The 24,716-nt window shown below is 48.3% G+C and overlaps 1 protein-coding gene across 2 annotated transcripts in view; it reads right to left on the reverse strand.

The window, feature by feature from the left end:
- The window catches only part of LOXHD1 (lipoxygenase homology PLAT domains 1), a 195,498-nt gene that overhangs the window by 83,336 nt on the left and 87,446 nt on the right, over window positions 1–24,716 (reverse strand). For both annotated transcript variants that reach the window (XM_055559028.1, XM_055559027.1), the window contains exons 14-21: window positions 23,638–23,798; window positions 20,809–20,885; window positions 18,072–18,268; window positions 15,175–15,367; window positions 9,402–9,562; window positions 6,562–7,033; window positions 5,948–6,102; window positions 2,758–2,891 (exon numbers count right to left, since the gene is read on the reverse strand). In XM_055559028.1, coding sequence (XP_055415003.1) covers window positions 2,758–2,891; window positions 5,948–6,102; window positions 6,562–7,033; window positions 9,402–9,562; window positions 15,175–15,367; window positions 18,072–18,268; window positions 20,809–20,885; window positions 23,638–23,798 — 1,550 coding nt within the window. The remainder of the gene's footprint in view (window positions 1–2,757; window positions 2,892–5,947; window positions 6,103–6,561; window positions 7,034–9,401; window positions 9,563–15,174; window positions 15,368–18,071; window positions 18,269–20,808; window positions 20,886–23,637; window positions 23,799–24,716) is intronic.

The raw sequence follows: 24,716 nt of genomic DNA on the forward strand, positions 1-24,716 counted from the left end.
TTCTGGCCGCAAAGGTCTTATTCCTGAGCTAACAAAGGTCATGGAAGGTTGTGGCGCTGTTGAGAAGACAGTGCCTCTCCGAGAGAGAGGATCACTGCTCTCATTCTGCTTCCAACGGATGGCCATGGTTTTACATCTCTCTCCCAGGGTAGGCTTTGCTCAGAGTCACTCTCTGCTTGCCCATGGCTGGAGCCAGCTGAGCACAGAGCCCTTACTGCTGCTTCAATACCAACGAAACAAAGTAAAGAAACCATGCAACACCAACAAGGAAGGACGGCAGGGGAAGAGGAGGAGACGAGCGGAGTGCAGAGTGGAGGAAGGAAAAAGAAAGGGCGGGGAAAAGGAGAGAGGAGTAATGAGAAGGGTCCAGTCGCAAGAGTGATAAAGATATCAGACAGGTGAGCAAATGTAACAGGAATGTGTAGCCTGTGTGAAGCCAGTGTAGAAAATGTGTAGAAAATGGCCTGACTGAGATACTCAAGGAGCACCTGGAGAGACAGAAATGCATGCCTGGGGGAGCACTTCATGGTATAAATGTGCAATTCTCTGCACATACATTTAACAGCAAAATGATCAAAATTCCAACAGGGTTTTTTAAAAAGTCACCCAATGTCTTCATTTGAAAAGGTAAGAACAGCTAATATTCTTCATAATGAAAGAAGACAAGCATGGACAGAAATTAAAACAGATTATAGAGCTGCAATACTTTTCAAGTATGTTGGGCTGGCCCAGAGATGCCAAATCAACCAGAGTTCCCCGACCCTAACCAGGCTGCAGGGGATGTTCACAGTTTGTCCCTGTAAGGCGCACTTTATCTTTGTCAAGATTAAATGCTTTCTTTAGATTTTGAGACCATCTTGAGATATAAGTTGGGCTATTATCTTTAAACCCATTTATCAGAAGAGCAAATGAAAGCTCATGAAGATGGAGTTTGGGATTGACATGTACACACTATTATATTTAAAATAGATAACCAATAAGGAGCTACCATATAGGCACAGGAAACTCAGTCTACTAACCCAAATGGGAAAAGAATTTGAAAAAGAATGGATAGTTGTATGGGTATAACTGAATCACTTTGCTGTACACCTGTAATGAATACATCATTGTTAATCAACTATACCGCAATATAAAATAAAAAGTTTTTATAAAGATGGTGTAGTAACTTGTCCAGGGTGACCTGGTGAGTTTCTGGCAGAGCACCTACCCCAGGGGAGGACCCTGGTTCCCAGCGTGGGCTTGTCCCACAGCCCTTCTCTGCCATCACGGGGTCCTCATGTGGCCTCATAGAAACCCATGGCACTGGGCTGTGTGTGAGCTGTCCCTCAGTGTCCCCTTCTGGACTAATCTCTTGGGCTGGGGAGGCAGGGTTGAGGTGGAAGATGGGGTGACCTCCATCAACCCCTACCTTGCACAGAGCGGGGAATGTTCAAGAGACACCAGGCTGCAGGCCAAGATGTTATTTAATCCAAACATTTATTTCTTAAGTGCCCTCGACATTCTGGGCACTGGCAGGTCCTCAACAGCTCCACAAACCTCTCCAGATCTTGCCCACTTCCCTCTCTGCCCACCTCTGTGCCCCCACCCCCAACAGCTCCATGTCTCCTTTCATGTCTATTGCCCCTTGACTCCTCTCCTCCAAAAGGCAATGTGGCCTACTGGTGGAAACACACCAGATTCATCTCTGATGGTCTGGAGTTCTGGTCCTGGCTCTGGCACAAACTGACGCTGGGGCTACAGCCTCACCTCCCTGAGGTGTGGTTCCTTCACCTGTCAGGAGAACAAGACCCCCTTCCCACCCTAGCTCCAGGGGGTAGCTGTGAATCTGGAGCAGGGGCCAGCAAGCTATGGCCTGTGAGCCAAACCTGGCCCACCACCCACTTATGTACCCAAGCAAAGGTTTTACATCTTTAAATGGTTGAAAACAATATAAAGAAAAATAGTTTTTGTGACATGTGAAAATTACATGGAATTCAAGTTGCAGTGCCCATGAATGAAGTTTTCATGGAACACAGACACATCCATTTACTTTGCTGTTATTGCTGTTGAGTTGTTAAGTCATGTCCAACTCTTTGCAACTCTATGGACTGTAGACCACCAGTCTCCTCTGTCCATGGGATTTCCCAGGCAAGAATACTGGAGAGGGTTGCCATTTCGCCCTCTAGGGGATCTTCCCAACCAAGGGATCGAACTCACATCTCCTGCATTGGCAGGCAAATTCTTTACTGCTGAGCCACCAGGGAAGTCCAGTTCCTGACTACTCTAACTTAAAAAAAAAAAAAAATAGCCAGCCAGCTTAAATAAAATCCATTCACTTAGGTATCATCTATGGCTACTCTTCTGCAGCAAAGGCAAAGCTGAACAATTGAAACAGAGACCAAATGGCCTAAAATATTTGCTATCTGGCCTTTACAGAATAAGTTTCCTTATTCCTAGTCTAGACCGTTAAAGTCATGTCCTGGAAGTCACTTTATACATGGAGAGACTTGTGAATAGTAAGTCTGGGCATGGAGATTGGGCCATGGCAGGAATAGAAAGCCTGACTTTCTGAAGTGATGGACATAAAGAACTGGAGGGGCAGCCCAAGGAGAGAGAAGGGAGGGAGGCAATGCCCACCTAGCCAGCTCCATGTGCCAAACCCACATCCTAGCCACCCCCTCTCCTCACTCATCACAGCCACCCCACCCTTACCCTTCTTTCCATGACTATCTTGGGGGCAGGCATGACCTCCCCTCCCTCCCCTCCAGTCCCACTCACGTGATCTCATTGTTCATGTCAGTGATGTCTATTCTGTCTAGGAACCAGCCTGGTCTGTTGCCTGAGTTGTCATGGCGAATCCGAATCTTGGTCAGGGGCCCCAGATCAATGGCATAGATGGTGAAGGTATCTGTCTGGGAAAGATCAGAGTAGCACTCATGGAGGGGGGCAGCCCTCCCCACCTCACCGTCAGCTTCACCCTCCCAGGACCTGGGGCAGCCCGAGGCCAGTTGTTAGATCCAAAGCATCAAGAAGGAGGGGGCATGGAAAATGTAGCCAGCCATCTGGGGTTTGGTCTGCACTGCCGACTTTTGTTTATTGAATTAGCATTAATATACAACATTAAACTAGTTTCAGGTGTACAACATAGTGGTCCAATATTTTTATACATTATGAATTGACGACCACTTAAAGACCAATTATCGTCCATCACCATACAGAGTCATTACAACATTATTGACTATGTTCCCTATGTGTACATTACACCCCTGAGACTTCTTTATTTTATAGCTGGAAGCCTCCACCTCTTCATTCCCTTCACCTACTGCACTACTGTCTTTTCACCTGCCCCCGCCAGGGGGGTCTTCTCACTTTCACTGTGTCCTGGAAGGTGGAGGGAGGTAAGAGGGTGATAGAAGTGACCGTGAGAGAGGGCTAGGGAATATGGGCTGACTGAATGCCCACATTTGTGTTGTGGTGTGTGTGCGTGTGTGTGTGTGTGTGTGTAGGTCCTGTTGCTTGCATATGTGCAGATACTACATGCCGTGTGTGTACATATATGCATAAACTCCTTCAACCACAAATTCTGATTAAGTACCTGCTGCTGCTGCTGCTAAGTCACTTCAGTCGTGTCCGACTCGGTGCAACCCCATAGACGGCAGCCCACCAGGCGCCCCCGTCCCTGGGATTCTCCAGGCAAGAACACTGGAGTGCGTTGCCATTTCCTTCTCCAATGCATGAAAGTAAAAAGTGAAAGTGAAGTCGCTCAGTCATGTTCGACCCTCAGCGACCCCATGGACTGCAGCCTACCAGGCTCCTCCGTCCATGGGATTTTCCAGGCAAGAGTACTGGAGTGGGGTGCCATTGCCTTCTCCAGATTAAGTACTGTGGTGTTGGAGAAGACTCTTGAGAATCCCTTGGACTGCAAGGAGATCCAACCAGTCCATTCTGAAGGAGATCAGCCCTGGGATTTCTTTGGAAGGAATAACGATAAAGCTGAAACTCCAGTACTTTGGCCACCTCATGCGAAGAGTTGACTCATTAGAAAAGACTCTGATGCTGGGAGGGATTGGGGGCAGGAGGAGAAGGGGATGACAGAGGATGAGATGGCTGGATGGCATCACTGACTCGATGGACATGAGTCTGGGTGAACTCCGGGAGTTGGTAATGGACAGGGAGGCCTGGCGTGCTGTGATTCATGGGGTCTCGAAGAATCGGACACAACTGAGCGACTGAACTGAACTGATGAGTCAAAGTGCAGATCAGAAGTGATTGACAGAATGTAAACTGTAAGACCTAGATTGCTCACCATTCAAGTGGGAGAGAGACCACTAGGGAGGCCTTATATAATACCAGTTGCACATTTATGCACAGGAGAAAACAGATGACACCAGGACCAGAGGGTGACCCCGATAAGTGAATGAGATCTTCTTGACTATAACTTTTAAACTACTTATTGAAAAGCATTCCAAATTTACAGAAAATTTGCAGAAAGAGTGCAATGAAATTTTGTATACCCTTAGATCTTGCTTTCTCTCTCACTCTCTCTTGCCCTTTATTTTTTGCCTGAATTATTTGAAAGTATTTGGCAGATATCATGATCCTCTACTTTTGACTTCTTAAGCATGAATTTTCTAAGAATAACATTCTCATATAATCTCAGCACTTGCGTGCTCAGTAACAAGTCGTGTCCAACTCTGCAATCCTATGGACTGTAGCCCACCAGTCTCCTCTGTCCATGGGATTCTCCAGGCAAGAATACTGGAGTGGGTTGCTATGCTCTCTGCCAGGGTATCTTCCCAATCCAGGGACTGAACCTGCAGCTCCTGCATTGTAGGTGGATTCTTTACTGCTGAGCCACCGTGGAGGCCCATGTAATGACTGTACAATTACCAAATTCAGGAAACAAAGTCAACACAATATTATTTAACATATAGTCTATGTTCAAATTTCACCAGTTGTACCAATTACATCCTCTGCAGCAATTTTCTTCCAATTCTAGTCATCATAGTGGCTGCAAGTTTTAAAAGAAACACAGAAATAAATCCTGATCCTCAAGTCATGGGAAGGTGGTGTTGAAGAAAAAAGCAGGGGACATCCGAAATAGATCAAGCAATGAGCCCAGAAGTATTTTTATTGGATGTATACATTTCTGGTTCTCCTCTTTGTTGATGAGGGAACCTAGCTTTGGGATGCCGGCAGAAATGGGAAAGGTGACATGAGAGACAGTCTTCTAGCCAGAGGACCCTGTAAAATCTCAAGGGACAAGAAAGACAGCTGCATTTTTCCGTGCTTTTCCTACTATACCTGGAAGGAGAGGGGCCTGAATTTCTCTAAATGCTCAAATGCTGTTGTCGTGGCGTCACTGCCTCAGGATGTAGATCAAATTTCTCAGCTGTCACTCAAGGCTCTCACACCCCCACCCCTTCAGTTGGTCCCATAAAGCTTCCCAGAGGCAGCGCCCACCATGGCTTGGCAGTAACCACAGCAGAGTGAGAAGACCCGCCATCCAATGTCCTCCAACTGGCCTTCTGCACTTCCACCCCACACCTCCTCGTGTGGTCCCATCTTCAAGGAACACCTCTCACTGTCATCTTGAGATCAACACCATACTCCTCCACCATGGCCCACTCACATGCCTCCTTCCCTCCAAGTTTCCTCTGAAGCCCCATCTTCTGGTCAGCACTTCCTCCCTGAACCTGTCCCCCCACTCAGCACCTGAGGGTCTGGTACCCATGCCGCCTCCAGTTAGTTCCTGGGCGTTTCCTGGACCCCACCTGGGCCTTTCTTTATGTCCCCATCACAAAGCCCTGGTGCTTACAGACGAGGTGCTTCCATTCTACCTGGCTGGACTGAACGGGGCACAGCGCTGGACACAGCAGTTGCCATGCAGGCTGGGCCTGCCTTGGAATCACCAGAGGGCTCTCTCCATCTGGGACCCACCTGCCCCCTCGGGGAGCCCACACCCTACCTGTCCCTGCTCAAACTTGTTGGACTTGTCTGACTTCTTCAGGGGCCGCTCGCCTGTGTCCCCGTATTCCTCCCCGTAGATGGTCAGGAAGACGTTGGCATCAGTGCCAGCCTTGGGCACATTCCCCGTGATCACCTGTATCTCGTAGGTGTTGGCTGGGGGACACAGAAAGGCAGTGTTGAGAATGCCCGGGCCTTGGGGTGGACCTGAGGCTCAGCCCGTTGCATCCAGCCAGATGGTGGGAGCCGGAAAGACCTCATGGTACACCCACGTCTACACTGACGGTAGAAACGAACTGGCTCCTCCTCCCTACCCAAGACTTCCCTTCACCATGAAGCCCAAGAGGCTGAGAGTTCTGGCAAGGCGCTGGTCCGCAGCAACCCTCCTACTGATGTCCCCACAATGAGTCACCAGTGAGCCATACCAGGGCTCCTCCCAAGAGTCTCAGGGCAAGGGCAACACCAGCCCCAGCAAAGAATGGTCCACGGTGGCATTTCACCACAGCCCAGGTCAGGAGAGCCACGGGGGGCCCCACCTGCAAGAAGAGCTGGGCATCCTTCCCTCTCTGTACCCCCCCTACCCTGGGGGGCTATGTGACCCCTCCTCAGGCTTACGTTCAGGACCCTCTTGGCCCGCGGGCACCAGCTCCACCACCAGCTCGTTGTCCTCTTTGCCCCGGGCCAGCCAGCGGTGGGCATCGAACTTGTACTCCTGGATCACCTCCTGCATCCCGGGCTCCAGCTCCTCCTCCTCTTCTTCCTCCTCGGTCTCCTCTTCCTCTTCCTCAGACGAGGACTCCTCCTCCGACGAGGACTCCTCCTCCTCATCCTCCTCGTCGCTGCCCTCCTCCTTTTTCTTCTTTTTCTTCTTCCTCTGCAGCTTGGCTTTCAGACGTTCCTTCCTGAGCAGCTGCCGCAGCCTGTCCTTCTCCTTCTTCCTGCGCGCCTCCTCCTCGGGTGTGAGGTCCTCCTCCCGCACCGCCAGGTGCCGCAGCCACACGGTGTCCACGTACCAGCTGGAGCTGAAGCCCTCGCCCGTGTGGCCCAGCCGGATCTTGAAGACCTGGCCCACGTCCGCCGCCTCCAGCTGCACAAAGCGCGGGGGCTGTGGCTTGGGAAGGCCCTCGGCATCTTCCCTGGGGCCCCGCGGAGCCGCCGTAGCCAGAGGCTGGGGCTTCTGAGTCAAAGCTACCCCCGCGCCTCCTCTCCCGCCCCCCACCCAAGCCTGGTTTCCCTGCCGCACCACCCCTCTGCCCAAACCGATGTCTTTGGAACCCCCGACACAGTGGGTCAAGATGGTCTCCTTCCTTCTCTCTTTCTCATTCTCCACTTTACACACACATACACACACACACACACACACACACACTCGGCACGTCACACTCACTCCTATTTTTCTTATTTCTGTATCTTTGTTCCCTCGTGCAGAATGCTTTTATCCCCTCCTCGGCCTCTAACCAAACCTATTCATTCCAGTTCCTGAGCTTTATTATTATCTTTTTTTTTTTCTTTAGTGTTGTGCCTTCCTGTGCTCTCTTTCCGAGCATTTTTTCCCCCAGCATTAATCATATAGAACTTTTCCAAGAAGCAAAAAAAAAAAAGTGGTGTTTGTCAAAGACAGAAGTCTCCCCCACACCCCCAAGAGGCCCCAGCCCCCCACCCTGACACCAGCCTTTCCCCTCTCTGAGCGCTCAGGGGTCCCGGAGGTTGGCAAGGTCTTAGCCTAGCCTGGATGCCTGGATGCCCTCTCTGCCCGCGGGCGCTACTGTCTGTGCGCTCAGCTCTCTCCTGCAATGGGCCTAGCACATGGCCGGCTCAAAGGGCAGGGATTTAGCTCTGCTTCAGAGGACTGGGTACTTGACCTGCCATCTGCCACTCTGGTCTGAGCCTGACATCCAGGGGAGGTCTGGCCCCGGCTCGGGCGACGGCTCCCGTGCTGAGCAGACTGAGGCCCAGGGCTGTCCCACGAGCTGTTTGGTGTCCCCCCCATCTGGACCTCAGACCTGCAGGAGAGTCCAGGTCTCCTGACTCACTGTTCATGAAGCCACAATGTAGCCAGAAGCACCTCTGTGAGAAAATGAGTGGCCAAAATGGAGCCCAGGACCCGTAGGGATGGGCTCTGGATACGGTAGTTCCTTCTTCAGCACATTCCAGTGGTTCCTGGTCACAGCACCCTGGCAGTCTGGCTCACTTACCATCTCTCTCCCCCCATCTCCTCCTCTCCAGTGTTTTCCAGGTCACAGCACCCTCGCAGTCTGGCTCACTTACCATCTCTCTCCCCCCATCTCCTCCTCTCCAGTATTTTCCAGGTCACAGCACCCTCACAGTCGGGCTCACTTGCCGTCTCTGCTCCCCCATCAACCTGCCCAGCTATGAATGCAGCCACCACCACACCCAGCCACGCAGTCCATTCACATCCAGAAGACGCTCTGCTCCTAACACCTCCGTGACTGGTCACAGTTTCCTAAGTACTTTCCCTGACATTGACCATTTTAATCCTTCCAGGGGCTGTGAAGCAGGCCAGGTAGTTATGGTAAACCTAGGTTTGAGCTGATAAAGAAGCTGATCAGGCCCCTGCTCTCTCAGCAGTGTCAGGAGAGGGTAGGATTCCAGGAGGGCTCCTCCACCACTGACATTCCAGACACCCGTGACTCTGGCCCAGCTCAGCCAGGACCCTCTCTGCTGGGCACTGGGTTAGGACTCTTTGCTGAGGGCCAGGCTACTTATGGCACACACGCAGAGCAGCCAGCATGAAGATATTACTGCAGAACAGATCTGCAGATGTACACATATGCACACATGCACTTGTGTCCCATATGAGACATTCACATGCCCTTTAAAAGGCACCACCCTGGGTCCTTCTCTCCTGCCAACAACATGCTTACGTTCTCATCTTTTTTTCTCCGCTACTCAAAGGGACATGAGGTGGCCTGGGGCACTCAGAACAGAGTCGTGAGACTCCAAGCTTCCCAGTAACCTGGTTGGGAGCCATGGCCCTACTCTTAGACTGAGTGAGCTGTCGAATCAGAGGCCAAGGCTGGAAATGAATGCTGTGACCAAGGCCCTAGCATCATATTTTGCTAAATTAGAATCAACCCTCCAGCCGTTCTCAGAATTGGCAGCATGTTAGTATCACTGGTAGAGATTTTAGAAACATACCCCAGTTTTCTTGCCTGGAAAGTTTCCTGGATAGAAGAGCCTGGTGGGCTACAGTCCATGGGGCCACAAAGAGTCGGACACAACTTGAGCACACACAAACACACACAGAAAACATATCCAACCATAGAGGTTTTCATTGAATTGATCCAGGTGTAGACTAGGTGGCACTAGTTTCTTAAAGCTCCTCAGATGGTTCTAACAAGAAGCCAGGGCTGAGAGCCAATCCCTCTGTTTTCAGACGTATGCTGAGCCCTCACTTGGCACCCCTCCGCCACCATGGCTTTACCCCCACACACCTGAAATGTGTCCTTGGACGCCCGTTCAAACACCTTCGAGCGGCTGGAGAGTAAGAGCACTTCTGTCTTGCCTTCCTCACCATAAATCTGCATGAATACTCGGGCAGTGGTGCTTGCTCCACCTACATCCCCAGTCCAAACCTCAACCTCGTAGTGGATCACTGGGTGGGCACACGGAGAAGAAGCAGGACATTTAGTAATAGCAACAACAGTAACAATAGTTACAAAGCAAACATTTCCCAAACCCAGGCCATGTGTCTGCTGCTTCTTAGGCATCATCTCATCCAATCCTCCCATCAGTATCATAAGCAGTATTATTGCCATTTTGCAGATTGACAAACTGAGGCTTCGAGGACTTAAGGCGGTTGTGGAAATGGCAAACCTAAGCAATCAGACTCCAAGGCTCAGCTGTCCTCTGTGCTGCATGTGTCCTCTGGAACCAGGAATGAGGTCAGTACACCAGCTGGCACTCTCTGCTGTGTGCCTACCCCTGGGTAGACACTGTGGGGCAGAAAGAAGCAAAAGGCTATGTGTTTGTCTTTTTCCCTTATTTTCAGTAAAGGAGGATGGTTGAAATGATAATCTTCATTTAAATATAGGCAGCTTTCAGATGATACCACAGAAAGAATTTGTCTCTATGTTGAAGACTCGATGGACGTGAGTCTGAGTGAACTCCGGGAGTTGGTGATGGACAGGGAGGCCTTGGCGTGCTGCAATTCATGGGGTTGCAAAGAGTCGGACACGACTGAGCGACTGAACTGAACTGAAGAAATACTGTCGAGTTGTTAGAGGGTGGAAATGTGTTATAAGTATTCACCATTAGAGGGCGCTTCTTATAGGAGAGCAAAATGTCTCCAAGAACTATGGGACCATATTTTTTTTTCTAAGTGGCTATATTACAAGACTTGTCCTCTCAGCAGTGCTGTAGGGTGAAATCATAATTTTTTCAAGTTAAGACTTATTTTTAACAAGATAAGGGATCTCCCATTACCCCAGCAATGTGAGAAATTGGCGGCTGAAATGAGGGGACTGGCTGAGAGCCAGAAGAAGTTGAACTAGAAATATGGCTTTAGCTGGGGGTGAGGTTGGGCAAGTTGATGGGCAGGAAGGAGACCCAGTAAAAGTCCAGCATTCTTAATGGGGAGAACCCCAGTCTCTGTTTCCTCTCTCTGGTTTCAGTAGTAACCAGGATTAAACAAAATTAGGAGAGATAAAAATTAGCATGCAGAGAACAAGATCCAGCTGTTGGAAATGAACATGTGGTAGCTGAAACAAAATATTCCAAAGAAAAGGTAAAGTCAAGGACAGCACTGAAGAACAAAAAGGAAAATTCCCAAGAACAAAATGATAGAAAGATAAGAAAATCAGAGGAAGCTTAACAAATTTCAGTTCTAAAGAAAACACCAGACAGAGAGTTGGAAATTGTCGAAGAAATAAATACAAAAAAAGGTCCCAGAGCTAAAGGAACACTTCTAAATTCAAGGACCTCTTGAGTTCCCAGAAGATTGGATGACACCAAAATCACAAAAGACACTGAAGACATCATGAAATTTCAGAATGCCAGGGACAAACATAGGATCCTGCAGGTTTTAGAGAGAAAAAACCCCAAAGGTTTGGGTAGCAGAATGGCATCAGACTTCCCAGCTGTAACCCTGGGAGCCAGAAGGTGCTAGGAAAATCCCTTATAAACTCTAATAGAAAATGAGTTCTAGATCAGAATTCTCTAACAAGCCAAATTATGGCTCAATGGTGAGAGTAGACTAGAGACATTTGCACACATTCAAATTCTCCATTGCAGTGGACAATGAACCAAAAAAGAGGACTATGTGAAATTCAGAAAACAAGAGATCTAACCTAGAAGAGAAAGACTGGAATGTCCAAAAGATGATAGAAAGGAAGTCTCAAAAGGAAAGCTTCATTGCATCCCAGAGAACAAGACAAGAGTTTCCCTTGTAATGGGAGTTGGAGAGAAGGAAGTAGAGTTCCTGTTGGATTTGAACATATGAAAAGAACTTTAGTTCTGTTGGAGAGATGGAGATAAGATGGTGTTATGGAATAGCTGTGTCCTCCCAAAATTCATATGTTGAAACCTTAACCGCTAGTATCTCAGAATGTGACAGCATTTGGAGACAGGGCCTTCATAGAGGGGATTAAGTTAATCCAATATGACTGCTGTCCTTTTAAGGAGAGACTGTGATACAGACATGCCCATGCTCACAGGAAGACTTTGTGAGGGACAGTGAGACGGTGGCCTTCTGCAAGCCCAGGAGATAGATCACAGAAGAAACCCAACTTGCTGACTCTTCAGTTTAGATTTCCAGCCTCCAGAACTGGGAGAAAACAAAGTTTTGTTGCTTAGGCCACTTCAGTTCAGTTCAGTCACTCAGTGGTGTCCGACTCTTTGTGACCCCATGAACTGCAGCAGGCTAGGCCTCCCTGTCCATCACCAATTCCCGGAGTTCACTCAGTCTCACATCCATCGAGTCGGTGATGCCATCCAGCTATCTCATCCTCTGTCGGCCCCTTCTGCTCCTGCCCCCAATCCCTCCCAGCATCAGAGTCTTTTCCAATGAGTCAACTCTTCACTTGAGGTGGCCAAAGTACTGGAGTTTCAGCTTTAGCATCATTCCTTCCAAAGAACACCCAGGACTGATCTCCTTTAGAATGGACTGTGGTAATTTGTTATAGTAGCCCTAGCAGACTAATACAGATAGGTGAGTATACAGATGGGTATATAGAAATATATATGGGTACATTGAAAACTCTACTAATGCATAAATGAGATTATTATTAATTCTAGAAAAAAACAAGTTGTATAAAAAATGAGGCATAATTGTTATGAGTATGTATCTCAGCAGTGAATAATATTTACATGGTTGTAATAATATAAAAATCAGATATTGATTATTGAAGGTTGGAGGGAGGGGATATATGTGTGTGTGTATAAATGTACATGTGCATATGTTAAAAAAGCTAAATCCTCCTATTCTATAGTAGGAAGTTAATAGTGTCTATGACTGAAAATAATTAATGTCTATGACTAGCAAATTTGGAAAACTCAGCAGTGGCCACAGGACTGAAAAAAGTCAGTTTTCATTCCAATGCCAAAGAAGGGCAATGCCAAAGAATGTTCAAACTACAATTGCACTCATTTCACATGCTAGCCAAGTAATGCTCAAAATTCTTCAAGCAAGGCTTCAATAGTACATGAACTGAGAACTTCCAGATGTTCAAGCTGGATTTAGAAAAGGCAGAGGAACAAGAGATCAAATTGCCAACATCTGCTGGATCATCAAAAAAAGCCAGAGAATTCAAAAAAAAAATCTACTTCTGCTTCATTGACTACACCAAAGTTTTTGACTATGTGGATCACAACAAACTGTGGAAAATTCTTTAAGGGATGGGAATACCAGAACTCCTTACCTGCTTCCTGAGAAACCGTTTGCAGGTCAAGAAGCAACAGTTAGAACCATACATAGAACAATGAACTGGTTCAAAATTGGGAAAGGAGTACGTCAAGGCTGTACATTGTCACCTTATTTAACTTATATGCAGAGTATATCATGGGAAAAACTGGGGTGGATGAAACACAAACCAAATCAAGATTGCCAGGAGAAATGTCAATAACCTCAGATATGCAGACATCACCCGCATAGCAGAAAGTGAAGAGGAACTAGAGAGCCTCTTGATGAAAGTGAAAGAGGACAGTGAACAAACTGGCTTAAATCTCAACATTCAAAAAACGAAGATCATGGCATCTGGTCCCATCACTTCATGGCAAATAGATGGGAAACAATGGAAACAATGATAGACTGGGCTCCAAAATCACTGCAGATGGTGACTGCAGACATGAAATTAAAAGACGCTTGCTCCTTGGAAGAAAAGCTATGACCAACCTAGACAGCATATTAAAAAACAGAGACATAACTTTGCCAACAAAGGTCCATCTAGTCAAAGCTATGGTTTTTCTAGTAGTCATGTATAGATGTGAGAGTTGGACTATAAAGAAAGCTAAGTGCCAAAGAATTGATGCTTTTGAACTGTGGTGTTGGAGAAGACTCTTGAGAGTCCCTTGGACTGCAAGATCAGACCAGTCAATCTTAAAGGAAATCAGTCCTGAATATTCATTGGAAGGACTGATGCTGAAGTTGAAGCTCTAATTCTTTGGCCCCCTGGTGTGAAGAGCTGACTCATTAGAAAAGACCCTGATGCTGGGAAAGACTGAAGGCAGGAGGAGAAGGGGACGACAGAGGATGAGATGGTTGGATGGTATCACCAACTCAATGTACCTGACTTTGAACAACCTCCAGGAGATGGTGAAGAACAGGGAGGCCTGGCATACTGCAGTCCATGGGGTCACAAAGAATCGGACAGGACTGAGCAACTGAACAGCTAAATGACTGAAAAAAAATCAAGCAACTGACAAGTACATTACTGAAAATATGGAGATAGATTTCTGAACAAAAAGCTAAAGTTATTAAAAATGTGTTACCTCTGAAGAAGGGGGATGGGTTGGGGAAAGAGGTAGGTACGGGAACTGCTGCTGCTTTTTTACTCTTCATCTTGTAGTACCTGTATTGTGCTGTGCTTAGCTGCTCAGTTGTGTCTGACTCTTTGCAACCCCATGGACTGTAGCCCACCAGGCTCCTCTGTCCATGGGGATTCTCTAGGCAAGAATACTGGAGTGGGTTGCCATTCCCTTCTCCAGGGGATCTTCCCAACCCAGAGATCGAACCTGGGTTTTCTGCATTACAGGCAGATTCTTTACCATCTGAGCCAACAGGGAAGCCCAGTACTTGTATTACTCTGATGGATATCAAGTTTAACTCATAAAAAGAGGGAAGGATTTGATTCTGCACACTAGCAGGTACCATTACAAAGCCTGTGTATGTGACACAGTGCTCAGAGAATTTACAGTTTACATGGGGAGAGAGGATGGACACAATAAGACACAAGGCTTTCTGGAAGAGGAAGCAGCGAGTTCATAGTGGGTTCCTTCTCAAAGCAGCTTCCTGTGGCAGTGAGTCTTGGACCGCTGCTTTCAGGCTAGACACAAAAACGCAGAGGTGAGGGAAGGGACATTGTCTATAACAGGTTTGGACCGATGATCCTCTAGATAACCTCTTGTTTCTTTAACCCCTACTTAATCAATGGCTCTCACATCATGTGCAATAGGTGGCCAGATCACCTTGAATTTCACCTCCACTCAGAGAGGTCACCACCCTGTCCATATAGTTCCCTCTTCCCCATGCTGTTGCTAACCCCTTATCTTGCTTTCTTTTCTTCCTAGCTCTTACTTGGCATTATGCCAAGTATTTATTTTTCTCCCATCACAGAGCATGAAATCCCTGAGGATTAGGGTTAGGGTCTGTTTTGCTCATGATTGTCTCTACAAAGCCTAGGGCAGTGTGGGCATAGAGAAACAGTCGATGTACACATATTGAATAAATGAATGAATGAACAGCTTATCTCTTCACTAGTATTCCTGGGGGGAAACTCTTTCTCAAACTTCTCTTGTACACAAGGCCAAGAAGGTATATTTCTCAATAAAGTCATCTGCTGCCTTTATCCCAGAAAACAATGGTTTATCCACCGAGTTCTAAGGTTCCCCATCTGTAGAAGGAGCCCCTTTTCCATCCCAGAACCCTACCAGGGGCAACTGGAAGCTTCCCACTTTGAGACAAGACCCAGCTCACCCACAATCCCTCTTCCTTCCCCGCTGCCCCACCCCATGGGGAACAGTGCTACAGTCCCGTCACAGCTGCCTCCATACATTTCTGGATGTCCACCACCTCGCTGGGGTAGAGCTCCACCTCCAGGCGCCCGTCAGCCTGGTCCTTGTCCAGCCAGCGGTTGGCAGGGAAGGTGTACCGCTTGCCTTGGCGGGGCACGCGAATCTGGACACTGCCCAGGAACCAACTGGCATGCATGCCCGTGCTGTCGTGCCCGATCACCAGCCGGTTGATCTGGAAGGAAACACGCGATACACGTGAGCAAGGAGCTGGTATAGAAGCCTCCATCCCTCCATCCCTACGCCCTCCCAAAACACCAGGGCAAGCAGCTCCCCTCAGCCCAGACTCCAGCTCCTCAGGAGATGTGGGCTCAGCAGGAAGGGCTGGGTCCCAGGCCGGCCTGCCTTCAACCAGCCAGGAGACCAAGGCCCCACCTCTCCAGCCTGGAGCCTCTGTCCCTTTGTCTTTAGTTCAGCCCACCTCCCAGGGACACGGTGAGAAGCAAGTGGGTGTGACCAGAGGTTTGAAAGCTCCAGTATGTACTGAATGCCAGGCAGTGGACGTCCTAAGAGTGTGGTGGCTGCACAGGAAAGCAAACGTTCAAAATATTCACCATCGGCTTCCGATGCCATGTTGGTGATTTGGCTTTGTTTTGTCTTACACCATACATGGTTGTACATGTTTTTGCATGTCTTCTCCAGCACACCCATCCTACAGGTGACAATAAGCAGACCATCTTTTGGGGCTCTGTCGTTCTGTGCCTGGTGCCTCCTCTCACTCTTAGAACCAAGGTGTATTTTTCTCAGTAACACTATAGTTCAGTTGCTTTGCTATTTTATATTTTATGTTAATCTTTGCCCACAGATGTCATAGATGAGCACATAAATGTGCATGTTACCATCCTTAAATGTACCTCGCTCTTCAGGGTTTGAATGATATTTATGTTTTTTTTTTTTGAAATTCAGGCCATTCTAACAACAGATGGAACTCTCAGATGGTCTTTGAGGTCCCTTCCAGCCCCCTGGATCCTTTCTGTGGTGGTTTGGAGGGGTGGTGCTCATTGTGAGTCTGGTGCCCAAAGGCCAGATTCAGAAAATAGTCCCTGTAAGCCTTGCTCTCACTCTTCTGCATCCTGAGCACCTATTTGCAGCTGCTATTGGAAACTCTATCACAGCTGAGTGCCTGGAGCCTGGTCGCCTGGAATCCAGCTACATCTACAGACACAGTCTGAGAGCCTTTAGGGTGTGGGCCGAGGAGCGTGGGAGAGCTTCGTTGTCTTTCTGTGGTGCTGGCACTGTGACAGAGGAAAGACAGGAACAGGTGTTTTCTGCCTGTTGTGACAGAAAATGCCATGAAGGCAGGGATCATCTGTCAGCCCCATAGTGGCCAGCACCTGACGTGGGCAATTGTTCAGTCACCAAGGCTAGAGCTTACGGAGTACATACTATGCATGTGGGTGTTACTGACATAGTTAATGCTAATGACAATCCCACTGGAATCCCTTGCGATAGCAGTGAGAAAATCAAAGCAAACAGAGGTGAAGTAACTTGCACACGGCAGTAAGTGGAAACACTCGGCCTCAGACCAGGCAGTCAGGAGCCCAAGCCCACACTCCCAGACTTTTGGCCACACTGCTTGTTGAGCAGGTTTCAGAAACACGAGAAGGGCCCAAACGCCCTTCCCTACCACTCGGATGTCTCATTTATCTGCTGGCTGCTGCCAGAAATCCTTAGTTAAGGAAACAAATGAGTTGCCAGTCCAGGTTCGATGCACGATACTGGATGCTTGGGGCTGGTGCACTGGGAGGACCCAGAGGGATGGAATGGGGAGGGAGGAGGGAGGAGGGTTCAGGATGGGGAACACATGTATACCTGTGGCGGATTCATTTTGATATTTGGCAAAACTAATACAGTTATGTAAAGTTTAAAAATAAAATAAAATAAAAAAAAAAAAGGAAACAGCATTTCAGTCTACAATTATTAATTCAGCTTAAAATGTAAATACAGCTTGATCAAGGAAAATCTTGATTTAAGCTAAGGAGCTTCAAGATGTAAATGACTGACATGAAATCATTCCCCAGAGCACCTGAACTCAGGTGAGGCTCACCAAGAGGGGAGGGGTCAGCAAAGGGGGGCTTGTAACCCTCTCAGTTTCCACAAGCCACCCCGAGAGGGACAAGTGGTAACACGAAGCCCTGCTCAGACACTTCTAGAAAAGTTTCCAGCACTTGAGTGCAGGCAGTCAGACCCATACTTCTCCAGGTGAATGCTTAGACCCCTCACAGCACAGTCAGCCGGGGAGGTGATGGTGGGGACCCATCTCTTATCTAAGGCAGAATCCCTCAGGTGTGGCCTGGGAGTTCAACCTGCAATAGGCTTTCTGGGTGTCACTGTGACACACACGCCAGTTTGGAACTGGGAAGCAATTCCAGCCGCTCTTTCCAGCTCTCCCTCCTTCCTCCTTCCCTGCACACCAGGGTCTACCCAGGTCTCTCTGGTCCTGGCTATGGAGGTAAAGGAAACACTGGACTAAGAACATGAGTTCCAGCCCCAGAGAGAGTCTGGAAGCTTGACCACTGTTCACGTGCCTCCTGATCCTCTGGGTCATACCAGAAAACAATGTACTGCACTAACCAAGTGGGCACTTTTCCCCTTCAAATGGGTTCACTTGTGTGTTGTGAGAGTGTGTGTATGTGTGTATGTGTGTGTATGCAAGTGTGTGTGTATGTGTATGTGTGTGTGCATGTATGTGAGTATGTGTGTGTATATGTGTGTGCATGTGTGTGTGTGTACATGAGTGTGTCTGTGTGTGTGCATGTGTGTGTGTGTGTGAGTGTGAGTGTGTGTACACAAGTGTGTGTGTGTGTGTGTGTCCATGTGCAGATACACACAGGGAAATCGGTAAGACACCCTCACAGGGTCTTGGGAAAGAGACTTACAGTTCCAATGTTGAGGGTCTCCAGGGTGAACTCATCCACTCGGCTACGTTCAAAATAGTCTTTCAGGTTGTTGTCAGAGACGAGAAGAACTTGCTTAATGGTGTCAGATTTGTCCCCGTAGAGCTTGATGTAGACTCTAGAGTCTGTGCTGGCCCCAGGGACGTCCCCCGTCTTCAAGCTGATGTGATAGCGGAAGTCTGAACAGTCCAGGGCAGGAAGCGGGAGGGGAGGGGTTAGCGCGGGTGAGCCACAGGGACCTCGGGGCAGGAGGTCGATGGCCGGGGCTGGACACTCAGCTGGGGGTCGGGGGCCCAGGCTCTGGCTCTCCTCACATAGCCCTGAGACTGGGGTGGGGTGGTGGTGCTCCTACCATCTTTTGGAGTCCCTTCATCTCAAAATCAGAATTCTGATTCCTGCTTCGTCTGCCCCATAGGGTGTGAATGCGCTGAGAACAGGAAGGCATGCAAAGAATACTAAAATGTAAGAGACGAGGATTTAAAGCAAATATGCATGCACTTTCTCATCTGATGGGTGAAGAAACCAAGGCAAAGGAAGCCTCTACCTCCCGGCAGAAAACGTAGCACGTTACCTACATGGTGTTCGTGCTGGGTGTTCTGACCATGGTTTTACAGGTGAGGACTTTGAGCCTCAGAAGATGTTGTTTTTGGCTCAAGATGGCTAGAGTTCAGAAGGAGCCAGCCTAGCACTAAACACTAGGCAGTCATCCTTAAGCATAATACTAGTCCTTAAATTTTAGAGTGGTGTTTCCACACAATCATTTAAGGAAGTAAGCTTGTATGCATTTTTTAAAAATTGAGAAATGGAAGCTGAGTCTTATCAAATAACATTTCTGGCATGATATTGAAATAATCACAATTGCTTTCTCTGAACTATTGTGTATTAAGGTTTATATATTAAAGTAAAATAGTTGGAGATATTTTTTTAAAAAGGGTCAGCTATGTGTAAATCCCAAAGGTCTTATTCTCACCCGAAATGCCATGCTGATGTTATTCTATCTTATGACCCAGAAAGGTCTGTGTCACCTGTCCACAAGGGAGGATAAAAGGCAAGGCCTAGGATAGTCTGAGCCATGAGCCCAAGTCCAATAGCCTTGTTCCAGGGCGTGGGTCTTGGGAATGAAAAGGGAAGCGCTGGAAAGGCAGGTGATGCTAGTTTCAAGGCCTGCGGTTCACAGCCGTCTCAGGGCCTTCCGGCGCTGGCAAGAAAGACTCGGAGAGAGACAGCTAAGCACACCTCTCAGGTGACAACCCCACAGACCAGTCAGGCCCTGGAGGAGGCCAGACCTGTGGGTCTAGTCCAGGTCAGCTCCCCCGGGCACACCTGAGGGCCCTGAGGAGGTGGCTTCTGTCTTTGCTGTAAAGATATAGCAAGACCTGTGAAAAAGACCACTTCCTTATACCATTTTCATCTAAATCCTTTCAAAAACTCTGACTTGGGGAAGAGGGAGCCTGAAGGACCCTGTTCCTGTTGAACAGTGGGGCTTGCTGGAGTGGGAAGGACAGGCAGGAAGACAGAGATGCCTGAGCGCTGGGCCCCGCTCCACTGCTGCCTGCAGACCTGGCTATCCTAGGAGTTCCCTTGGCACAAGCATGAGACTTGTGTCCAATCTAGGCATTTTTTTCATCTCTTAAGAACTGTTCCAGCTCTTAAATTCTGTAATTCAGTGTTCTCAGAATGCAGAATTCCAGCTTTGCAATTTGCTATTTGACCACAGGAAGATATTTAGCTCCACCAGATCTGGGTTCCCCCTGACAAACTGGCATAACAACATTAGCTCTGCCTACTTCCAGGGTTCTTGCTGGACTCACATGAGATAAAAAGTGATAAATATGTGGTCTTATTATTCATGTGAGCCCAGAAATAACTTGGGAAGGTCGGCGGAGTTGATGTCATTATGCCCATTTGTCAGGTAAGGATGCAGATCTGGTGGAGCTAAGTATCTTCCTGAGGTCAGATAGCAAATTGCAGATAATAAGTGATAAATATGAGGTATTAAGGGCTTCCCTGGTGGCTCAGACAGTAAAGAATCTGCCTGCAATGAGGGAGACTCAGTTTCGATCCCTAGGTCGGAAAGATCCCTTAGGGAAGGAAATGGCAACCCATTTCAGTACTCTTGCCTGGGGAATTCTATGAACAGAGTGGCATGGTGGGCTATAGCCCATGGGGGTCCTAAAGAGTCAGACACAACTGAGCAATTAACAGTTTTATGAAGCCTTGGAAAAGAAACCAGGTTTGGTATTATTGAGGATTCTGGATATATTTCTTTTAAATTTTGTCTAACACTCATGAACAAATCAAGGTTCTTGAAGAAATAACACCAGTAAGGAAAACTACAAGACCTCTAGGATAATTCTCAGCATCGAAAAACAAGGTCCTCCTTGTACAGCCCCTTCCAAACATGTTTATCCTCTCCAGAATGACAGGTACGCACCCCGGGGCTGGGCAGCATTAGCCAGTGTTACTGCCCTTGTTACTCTCATCGACAGAAGCCCACAGGCGTCCAGGACACCACATCCAGGGCTATAAAGAGGCTGTGCAAAGCTCAGACAGGCAGAGGGTTCCCGATCTCTCTCAGAGCCTCTTCCTCCCTACCCTCTGCTGTGCTGCCTTCATGGAGCGAAGTGAAGGGTGTGTGCTTTCTCCAAGGGCTAGTTTCTAGGTAGCCAGGGAAGTCCCACCCAGGCCACACCCACCACCTGTCCTCTGGACCACTTACTCTTCAGTGTCGCGTTGCTGTCGCTGGGCAGCAACTCTCGGACCAACTGTCCATCATCCTTATCCTTGTCCAGCCACCTGCAGGCAAACAAGGGCCATTAGCTCTCTGAGTGGGGCAGCCCGACAACCAACCATCACACAATTCATGCAGAGTCACCGGGAGGCCAGAGCTCTAAACTCAGCAAAGGAAAATGGTTCTACCAGAGCTCAGAAGAAAGGATCTCAACCCAGAATGGGAGGGAGGGCTGCCCTGCAGAGGTGATAACTGGATAAAACTGGGAGGGTGATGAGGAATTAAGCAGAAGAGGAGGGAGGTGCATTCGGAGCGAACGATGTGCTGGGACAGAGCAGAGCCTCCAGGAGCAGATGGAAGGCAAGTGTGGAATGGAATGGAATGGAGCAAGCAAATGTTGCAGGGTTGGCAGATGGGGCTGGAGAAGGGACAGGGTCGCTTGATGTGGAACATCAGTTCCTAAAGAGTCTGTCCTAAAAGCCATGAACACCTGTGTCATTATCATAAAAAACAAAACAATTGTAAAAGTTCATCATGTGCCTTGTCCTGTGCTAAGGGCTCTGGGGTGGGGAGAATGCAGAGAAGATACACTGTGGTGAATAAGAGACAGCCCAGCCCTAGAGAACCTGTGGCCTAGTTAATAGAATAAAGACTAATTTTATCAGATAAATAACTCTTTCTTAGGCATCACTTAACTAGCTTATTTTTATAGTCATCTATCTATAAGTTGGTATTACCCACTTGTTGTTCAGTCACTAAGTCGTGTCCGACTCTTTGTGATCCCATGTACTATACAGTCCATGGACTTCTCCAGGCCAGAATACTGGAGAGGGTAGCCCATACCTTCTCCAGTGGATCTTCCCAACCCAGGAATCGAACCAGGGTCTCCTGCATTGCAGGTGGATTCTTTACCAACTAAGCTAACAGGGAAGCTCACACTATTAATACTATGTATTAAATAGATAACTAGTGAGAACCTACTGTCTAGCTCAGGGAACTCAACTCAGTGCTCTATAGTGACCTTAATGAGAAGGAAATACAAAAAAAGGGGGATATATATATACATATATATTTCACTTTGCTGTACAGTAGAAACGAACACAATATTGTAAAGCAACTATGCTCCAATAAAAATTAATTTAAAAGAAAAGAAGAAGGCAGGACAGACTGGCCAAGGAACTAGATGGAGACCAAGATAACGATGGATGTTGGACCAAATCAAGTGCAACAGAAGTTTAGAGAAATGAGAAAGGCTCATGTGAAGAGGCTCTGATCTGACTTCTCAAGGATGAATGAGATTTGCCAACAAGAAGAAGCTGGGTCTGCACCCTGAAGGGAGGGGGCTTGCTGGCTCTGACGCGTCAGTACGTTGGAGTGGGCCACAGTAGACGCCAGCAGAAAGACATGGGACCAATTTGCCTGAAAAGCACTGTTTCCACTGAGCGCAGGGACCCAGCCTGAGAAATCAGACGGTTGTGCAAGTAGGAGTTATCCAGGCCCCATACTCAAGATGGTCTGTGATATTGGGCTGATGACAACAGAAGAGACACTCTCAATGTTCTCCAGGGCAACAGGGAAACCAAGATACTTGCTTCTTGTCTAGGGCGTCACCCCATTTGTCTGTGTCTTGGTGCTTATCTTTGCAGTCACTCCTATTATAAACCCAAGAGGGAGGCAACTCCTGGCCACGGAACGTATCAGAGGAAGCCAGGGCACTGCCGCCTCCCCAGCACTCCTGACCTGGCGCTCAGGCTTCCCTAAACCATGGTCCACTCTACCAATACGCTGCCTCCTCTCCCCCGGGTCAATGCGGGTGACCTTGTGGTCTCTCCCATCCCTCTCTCGAGCCCTGCCTCCCCAGGCCCATGATCTCTAGGACCTTGCTATCAGTTAGCTGTTAGCTAGCATCAACTATGACATGTAAAATAGATAAGCAACAAGAATCTACTGTATAACACCAGGAACTAAATTTGATAACCTACAATGGAAAATAATCTGAAAGAATATAACTGAATCACTGCCCTCCACCTGAAATCAACACAGTATTTTAAAAATCAACTATACCTCAATTAAGAAAAAATTACCTGACCACGAAGTTGTCATGCTTCCCATGAGCTTTCATGCTGTGAATCTAAGACATGAAGATACAAACTCTTGGCTTTGATGACAGGAAGGGAGAGACTTGGGGGAGTGAGCAGTGCTGGTTGGATCCCCTCAATCAACCTCTGACTGTCCTGCTGAGGTCACTGTGGCATCTCCCACACACCTGGACACTGCTGTGGGCAGCACTGGCTGAGCGCTCATAGGACGAGCCAGGAGGATGGACCACCATCCTCAGCCATCCTCAGCCATCACAAAGCCCCATCTCTCCCTTCTTGCCCTCCACCACTTCTCCATCTCCTCCACCACTTGTCCCCCCCCAGCAGCAAAGGAAACTATGACCTGTCATTTCAGTTTCCACCTAAATACTTGCAGGATATTAATACATATTTCCAAATATAGCCGCTTTCTTTCAGCTTCAGACACTTCAGCCCAGTTTCAGTGTCAGACGTTGTGAAATAGATAAGCCGGTCTTCTGGAGCTTTTATTATTCTTCCCCTGGGCTCACAAAAGTGTGGAAGTGTGCACACACATGTACACACATACACACTCACACATAAACACACACATCTACCATAACTAAGATGTTCACCACTCCCTGATCCTGGCAGAGAAGTTCTGAGACCAAATGCCATAACCACACACCTCAGCAAGACAGAAGAATCCAAGGCCTGTAACCTGAGCTGGGGAAGATCAAAGCTGGCGGGCCTGGTGTACCTGAGACACGGGAACTCCACGTTGTCGCTCTCAGGCTGCCCCTCCTCTCTCACCAGCACCCGCTCCAGGAACCAGCCGCTGCCACTGCCTTTGCCGTCGTGTCTGATCCTCACCCGCCTCACCTTCCGCATGGTGACAGACTCGATGGTGAACTCATCGGCCTACAGGGGAGATAGCAGGGCCAGATGGGTGGTGGCTCCCCTGGGACCCAAACACCAAGGGAAGAGCCAGGCCCAGAAATCCTACAAGCCATAGCTGATGGGTTGGGCTATTGGTCTTTCCCAGATGGGCCAGGCTGCTAAGTCACTTCAGTCGTGTCCGACTCTGTGCGACCCCATAGACGGCAGCCCAACAGGCTCCCCCGTCCCTGGGATTCTCCAGGCAAGAACACTGGAGTGGGTTGCCATTTCCTTCTCCAATGCATGAAAGTGAAAAGTGAAAGTGAAGTCACTCAGTCGTATCCGGCTCTTAGAGACCCCATGGACTGCAGCCTACCAGGCTCCTCCATCCATGGGATTTTCCAGGCAAGGGTACTGGAGTGGGGTGCCATTTCCTTCTCCATAGGTGGGCCAGGAGCTACACATGAAGAACAGTTGCACTCCACCCCAATTTCTCCCACTGGAACATCATTTGATGTCAAGTTCTCAACAACTGAGATCTGCATTTCTTGGCTAACCAATGGCCATTCCCTGTGATCTCCTTTTAAAAGGCAAATCCCCTAGGAGGATTAACACATCAAGCTGTCATCAGTGACTAACCATTCATTGTGAATTCATTCCTTGGCTAATCTCCTCCAGCTCTTTGCTGCAGAAAGACACTGGGCCCTTTTGAGAAAGGGAATGATTGGGGGGAACCAGTGGTCTTATTAATTTCAGTTTTTTCTCACCAACGCAGCAGGTGCTACAAAGTCGCTAAGTCTACATAGAAGCATACCCTGGGGACAGGAACTCGAGGGTGGGATTCATGGCAGGAGTCAGAAGATGTAGCAAGAAAAGAATGAGAAAGGATGGAAGGAGACCTCCACTCACATTCTGGGGCTTGTCCTGCCCTCACCAAGGAAGGGATGGCAGAGGAAGGAG

This window comes from Bubalus kerabau, chromosome 21, assembly GCF_029407905.1.
Source record: "Bubalus kerabau isolate K-KA32 ecotype Philippines breed swamp buffalo chromosome 21, PCC_UOA_SB_1v2, whole genome shotgun sequence".
NCBI lineage: Eukaryota > Metazoa > Chordata > Mammalia > Artiodactyla > Bovidae > Bubalus > Bubalus kerabau.